Raw genomic sequence first — 7,235 nt, forward strand, 5'->3', positions numbered from 1 at the left:
GGGAAAAAACCCTCCAGACACACAAATAACCCTCTCAACTTGTCTGCAAAACGTTGCAAGTGCTCGGACACGTAGGCTCACGCATGAGCTCCACAGATGATGGCACGTGTGAAACTGCAGAAAGGGTTCAGTGTGCTTTGGCCCTCGTTTGGCACGTCCTCCTTTTCCGTGGCCGTTAGGATACAAAGCACTTATTTATTTCTTGAAGCAAAACAATCCTAGCAGCAAGGCCAGATGCTCTGAAACGGAGTCGAGAGCAGGAACTCTGGCTGGGTCTGCTGAGCGCAGGGATGCAGCCAGGCATGCACCCCAGGAGGCAGCTGGGGTCCCTCCGAGACCCCGCAGCCCCATCTGGGAGAAGACCGTTATCACCCCCAGCACAGCGAACCCGCTGTGTGCCGGCACGCGGCGGTGGGAGGCGGATGCAATCCCCGGCGCCGGGCGGTCCGGCGCCCCGCAACGTTGGGTTTGCTCTCGGAAACCCGCTCCCGAGTGGCCGGGACAAAGGCAGGGAACAAAGGAAAAATCATTTTCCTAAGTGCTATTTGTTCTGGCACGCTCTGTGGCTCTCTGCGTGCTTCTCTCCCACGGCTAACGGCAGCCGCGGCGGTTTAGACACGCAAAACAGTTGAGAACGACATCCACCCCTGCCAAGCCTTTGGAGCAGCTCTTGGTCTGCAAGAGATCCCGCGGAAACATTGCTTCCTGCTGGCATCAAAGAAGAACATTTGAATGAAGGCTGTACATCCACAAGTTTTAGACTTGTGAAAGCACATGCCATGGTTTTTCTTTTTTAAGCAGAAATCAAATTTGGATTAAAAGGAGCCAGAAACGGTGCTTTCAAAAGCATCCAAGAGTGGTCTTTGTGCTGGGAGGTACTGACGGCAGCGCCGCTCAGAATCCCCTGGAGCACCAGCAATTATAATGATCATCTGCTGCATTGATCATAGCTGATAATTCCCCTGGGTACGCCACTTAAAATGCTCTTGTATTTGTAAGTCATGGGGTAGCACACTAGAATAATGCTGCACCAGGGGAAAACTGTGACTGTACGCTGGAATAAAGCTCCAGGACAGGTTTATATTGCGTAGTCCAGGATTTTTCTGTTTTCTTTTCCATTCCCTGCCTCTCACCTCTGCTGACCACCACACGGCTACTTTAAATTTAAGAACCGAGCAAACCCCATCAGATGAGTGGGTTTGTTTGGTGTCCCACCAAAAGCAGCTGATTCCCTCCCTGATAATAGAACTATCCAAAGATTAACTGATTTTAACAGCTCCCATCAGCTCACCACAATCAGGTAAACACCCCAGCACACAGAAACGGAGCAAAAGCCCGGATATGTCGCTTTACCAACGCTGGTTTTCGCAGCACAGGATACACTCACCCCTCCTCCATCCACTCTGCTTCAAGGCAGAGGGAATAGCTCCAGGACCTCCCAAGCCCACCCCAGCTGCCCCCAAGTCACACAGCACTGGCATCGCACACGGAAAAAGCAGGCTGGCAAGCATTCCGCATGGTCTGATGCCTGGAGGCTGGATTTAGACTGCTCCAGCCTTGAAATAGGAGCTGCTAACTGCCAGGCTATTTAGATACTGAGAGAGTTCACTGGGGAGGTGATGGACTTACCACTACCTCACAGTGAAATCTGAGAGCTTTTAAAATGTGCTGAAATGCAGCTTTTGGGTAAAATACTACAGCGTGCACATGTCCAAGGGGGTGGCTGACCCCCCTCGGCTCCCCATCCGGGTGCTCTGCTCTCAGGATCAGGATCTACCAAAGAAGGTAGAGTTCTTCATGGGGATTTAGTCCTTTACCTGGCCACAAATTTGCTTATCTGTCCCTGTTACTGTGTAGGCTTGTGGCGCAGGGTTGCTTTGGTCTGACTTGTCCCTTCCTTGCCGCACGCAAGACTTCAGTCTCCTGAGGAGTGAAACAGTTCGCTGAACTTGTAGGGCTCAAGGAAGGACAAGAAGGTAAAATGCACTCGGTGGTGACACGCAGGCAGAAGTGAGGCCCACATCCCCCAGAGAGGACTGGCTGGCCCAGATAATGTATTTTCTCCCTCATGGAGGTGGTGAAAGCGGGTATCTTAAGGTAAGGTGTGAATGCATACTCAGTGGAGGCTCGTCCCCGCTCTCCTTTCCTCAGTTCGTGACCTGAACAGCCACCGATGAAACTTGAATGTTTTATAATTCAAGCCCTTGCTATAGGTCCTGCAAAAGCTCCAGAAGAGGAGTCAACACGTACGTTAGCCCCGACAGATTCCCTGTGACAGCCACGAGCATCACCCCACGCTGCAGAGCTCCCGAGGTCCACGCTTTAACAGCCACCTTAGAGGCAAATGGTCTCCTGAACCTTCACGCTACTAATTTTAGCTCAGATGAGATTTTTCCCAACTTTTTAAGGGACTCCATCAGAGCAACGGTGCTGACAGCAAGAGGGAATTAAGTTCTTATGGCACATACAAGGGTCCTGAATGGTGGCAGGCCGGAGCCAGACAGAAAGCCGCACCGCAGCTGAAGTAGAGCCCCATCTTTTGTTTAATTGGAAATCTGTGCCCATAACCAGCTGCTCCTATTATTGAGACACAATAAAGACAGAAATCCTCAAAAATCCCTTGTATTCAGAAATTCAAGCTGGCATGTTATAACCCCTTTGGATTTCTCCAAACCACAGGCCCGAGGAATTCAAGGCTGCGCATTCACATGTATTTACACATGCCTTGCCTACAAATGTGAAAAACACATCACAAAAGTACTTATTTTTAAGCATCTGCCCTCCAACCGATGTCAGCGCAAGGAGGATCAGCTGTCGGACTGCCAGCCCCAGCAGACAAACTGGCTCCCGAAATTGCCTTCCCCCATCTTCGCAGCCAGGCCCGGTCTGGGATTGTGCTTTGCTGAGGACAAGTTTCTGTTGATGTCTGCCCATTTCAAGACCTTCACACTTATTTCTTTAGCCAATCATCGAACGGAAGGCAGGAAAAAGGGGTATTTCTCCAAGCCCACATCCCAAGCTTCTGCCTCGACTCCCATAAAGCCACCTCTCCCACTCCCATTTTTATCTCCCAGAAGACAAGTCCCCCTTCTGCCCTAAGACAACTTCTCACCGAGATCCAATCCATGCGGGATTAGAGCCCTCAGGAGCCCCTTGGCCATCCTGTGTAGCCGACTGCTATTACAAGAAACTACATTTTCTAATCACATTGTAATTTATGGAGCTCAGTTGTGGGTTTTTACCCATCTCCCTGTTGGCAGGTTGCCGCTGAGCCTTACACCTCTGATGGTTTGAAACCTCTTCCAATTTCCTGCCTGAATGCATTCGGAGCCAGTTTATATCCACGTTCTTGTGCCAAAGTTGGAGCTTGAATAAGTGCTCTTCCTCCTCTAATGCATAGGGAGTGATTGTAACCCTTTGATTTGCTAGGCTGAACAAATCAAGCTCTTCTAGGCTCCTTAAGGAAATAACATTTCCAGTCTCCCTCCAGTTTATACCCCTCCTTTTTGAGCAGAGAAGTCATAAATTTTACCCAGTTTTCCAGATGATTTTTTCCATACCTTATGCACTGGTATTATTTCTTTGTATGATCTTCAGGCCTGTGTTACGAACATATTTAGAAATAGGTAATATTTACGGCTGTTGCATACGGCACTTTGTAGCCCTCCACACTGACGAGCCGTAATATAAGGGCTCAAACTCTCTTACAAGGGCTTTCACCTCCGCTCTGCAATGCAACATCTGGATCATTATCTGCAAACACTGGACCAACACTTTTTTTCTCTTCAAGTAGTGGGCATTAAGCAACCGACATGATTTTCACATAGCTGACATGTACCAACAGACCAGCTGATGCCTGAATTAGTGCCCAGGAATCCAGTGAGACCAGGTTTGGGTCGATTCCCCTGTACACGATACTTAGTATTTTAAGCTATGGATTGAAGGGACTCTCCAAATTCTGAAATGACCTACGGACACTGCCGAAAACTGATGTCATGTTTGTTGGCCAACTTCCCCCCGCCCCAAAATCCTGTAAATTGCTGCGTTGAGTGAGACGTGAACGTTGTCTCCCAAGAACGGCGAGGTAGGAAGGCTGTCGTCCAAGTGTAATAAGAAAACTGCATTAGTCTTTCAGGGGACCACTTATCTCCCCAGCTCATACGCTGCGTAGAGATTTTAATAAAGCAGAATATTGCAGAAAAAGTTGTTTCATTTCATCTGTTTCATGTCAAAGAAATACGACAGCGCAACAGCGGAACGCAAGAGGAAAATTCACTGCCTGCAAACCTGCATTTCCAGCCCAGCTGGATGGCAGTGTCCGCAGTGAGCAGAGCCCAGCAGCTGCTCCACAGCAGACATCAGCCTTCCAGAGGCTCCACATCACGTACGCACACCTGACTCACCGACCGCAAAGCCACGCATCTGTCTGCAGCCTCGCACAGCTCCAGCGAGTTACCGCAGAGGCACCTCGACCCCGCAGAAGGCAAAGAGCACCCTCCTGCAGCCCAGCACAGCTCCCAGTCCCGCGACACCCCCGGCACGGGGTAACTCGGGGGACAACCCCCGGCCCTGCGTCGTGGGTCCTGCAGAGCCCAGAGCAGTCACACCTTGCTTTTGCCTCCTTAGTGGCTCATCCGAGGTATGAAAGGTCCCAAAAGGGCTGGTGGATGAGCTGTGCTGGAAGGATTTCGGTGCCTGTCTCAGGCTCTGCTTAGGGCCGCTCTTCATCTCCATGGTGATCAGAGACAGGTCTGAAGTGGCAAATCTGCTAAAAGGCGCAGCAACGCGGACAGAGGAGCGTAATTAGAAAGCGGGTGTTCGTTATCGAGGAGCGCCCTGACCTCTGCGAGAAACAGACGCTGGGAGAACCTAAAAATACATCAACCTGGGTAATGCATGTGACGTCAGCACCTACTGCTAGAGCTAATGGACTTTTATTTTCTCCTGAGCATCCCAAACCCCCTGATGGTGTGCTATTTCTTAAAAAGCACCTGAGGGATGAAAGAAGCATCCAGATCTTCTGGCATACATCCCCACCATGCTGGAAGCGAGTTTCAATTGCTGTCCATGACACGATGTACTCAGCAGAGACAGGAAGAGCGAGGCTCAGGGGAGACCACATCACTCTCTACAACCCCCTGACAGGAGGGTGCAGAGGGGTGGGTGCTGGTCTCGTCTCCCAAGTGACAAGTGATGGGACAAGAGGAAACAGCTTCAAGTTGTGCCAGGGTATGTTTAGATTGAGTATCAGGGAAAATTTCTTCCTGGAAAGGGCTGTCAGGCATTGGAACGGGCTGCCCAGGCAGGTGGTGGAGTCACCATCCTTAGAGGGATATGGATGAGGCACTCAGGGACATGGCTCACTGGTGGTATTGGCAGTGTAGGGTTAAAGGTTGGACTTGATGATCTTAATAGTCTTTTCCAGCCTGAAATATCTGCATTTCCACCCAAAGCTACAGGGATACGGGACAGCTGGGGCTCCAGGAGCCACCGACACGCCTGGACAGAAGGCTGTGCTGAGAGCAAGTAGCACCAGCTTGGGTATAGTCCTCCAACGGGATTCCGAAAAACCAACTGGTTCATGTCCCTGCAGCAAGAAGGACCAGCAGAGGTACTCCAGGACCATCTGCATCTCTCCGTACACAGTGTCTTGTACCTCCTGGGAGGCACAAAGGGAACCTCTGACATAAGGAAGGTGACAGAAAACAAGGCTGCTGCCTGATTTTCGTGACTAGATGGCACCAAATAAAACACGGTGATGCAGAGTTTCAAGCAAGCACTGAGCAGGGCTTGTAAAGATAAGAAGAAGGGAAAGAAACAACCACCAAACAACTGGATTTTCTCTAATCAGACAGATAATATTTATAGCCTAAGGGTGGTGCCAAAATATTTCAGGAAATGCCTAAGCCCTTCTGAATAAAAGCTCAGGAAAACACAATATTTAAGGACAGCAACTACAACAGTAAGCATGAAAGCTTTCCACCCTCTCCCAGCCTCCTTACACAGTTTAAAATGATTGCCATAGCAATTATCAAGGCTAAGCTCATTTCACAATCTCCTCTGCAAATTAAGTTCTGAGTCGGACACATAAAAGATCAGCATAAAACCCAAACGAGTCATGTAAACCACACGGAGCAGAAATCAATGCACGCTCCGCACAGACAGCATGCTGAGGTCTAATCCACCCCCCTCAATTCCTGTACTGAGTGCCCTGAACTTCATTTGAGCAATCCCTTCCAGTAAGACACAAACATCATGCTTGAAAAACCCAACCCCAAACACTTTGGCACTTTTTTCCGAGTCATTTACCAGCTTTGACTGCCTGCCCGGGACTTACCGCAGGGCAGAGTGGTCCAGGAGGGCAGAATATAAGCAGCGGGTCCCCAGGGAACACGAGAGTCCCACCACTTTCTTTTCCCCATGAAAAGGTAGTAGGTATGTCTGTATGTGATCCCTTGCACAACTACAGCAAACCCCATCCTACAAGTATTTCGTTTCCCCCTTTTCAACTATCAATTACACCTACAGATGCAGAAAACCACAGGTCCTGTGAGGATGGCATCTCTGTTTTCATTCACTTGTGCGGTCAGACCAGCCCCGTCTCTGAAAACCTCTACCGTGCACCCAGAAACAGCCACGTGCAACAAGTGCCTGCACCCCTAGAAGAAAAATCAGGGCAACTATTTCCAAAAAGCATACTACACCGATTTATTTCTGATAACTGGGTGGTGTCATCGTTACCTGCTCGGGCTTCAGGCCAGGGGGGACCCACGCGTACTCCTCCAAGGCACAACCCGAGTCATCGTCAGAAGTCGAATTCCTCTGGAAGTCAAACATGAGCTTCGTGACGGTCTTCTCCATCTCCAGAGGCATAACTGTTACGATGTGCTCTTCCTGCGAGCACTTACAGTGAAGGCAAATCTTCCTGCAAGGTGAGGAGAGAGGAAAAAGAGGAGAAGCCTTGGTGAGTTGCACTTTAAATAGGGAAGCAAAGCGATTCCTGCCAGTCGCTGACCTGCAGCTACTAAACTCAACCCTTGTTCATGCCCAGGCATTTTCTAACGTACGGTTTATCTCTCTTACAAGGAGAAAATAAAAGTCCATATTTGCTGTAACAACACTTGGCAATCAAGCTGAGTCAGACAGCCCGATGTTTGGGGATATGTAATTGCTTGTCCCTTTACTGCACCACGAGGAATATTTCCAGGGACCAGCACAGGCAAGGGCCACGTGCC

General features: G+C 49.7%; 1 protein-coding gene across 1 annotated transcript in view; it reads right to left on the reverse strand.

Annotated features, from left to right (window-relative positions):
- PRICKLE2 (prickle homolog 2 (Drosophila)) overlaps positions 1 to 6,924 on the reverse strand; it is a 30,494-nt gene extending 23,570 nt beyond the window's left edge. The window contains exon 1 of the mRNA XM_010152578.1: positions 6,742 to 6,924. Coding sequence (XP_010150880.1) covers positions 6,742 to 6,873 — 132 coding nt within the window. The 5' untranslated portion in view covers positions 6,874 to 6,924. The remainder of the gene's footprint in view (positions 1 to 6,741) is intronic.
- Positions 6,925 to 7,235: the final 311 nt, after the last annotated feature.

The sequence above is a fragment of the Eurypyga helias genome, unplaced genomic scaffold (genome assembly GCF_000690775.1).
Source record: "Eurypyga helias isolate BGI_N326 unplaced genomic scaffold, ASM69077v1 scaffold3445, whole genome shotgun sequence".
Classification (NCBI taxonomy): domain Eukaryota; kingdom Metazoa; phylum Chordata; class Aves; order Eurypygiformes; family Eurypygidae; genus Eurypyga; species Eurypyga helias.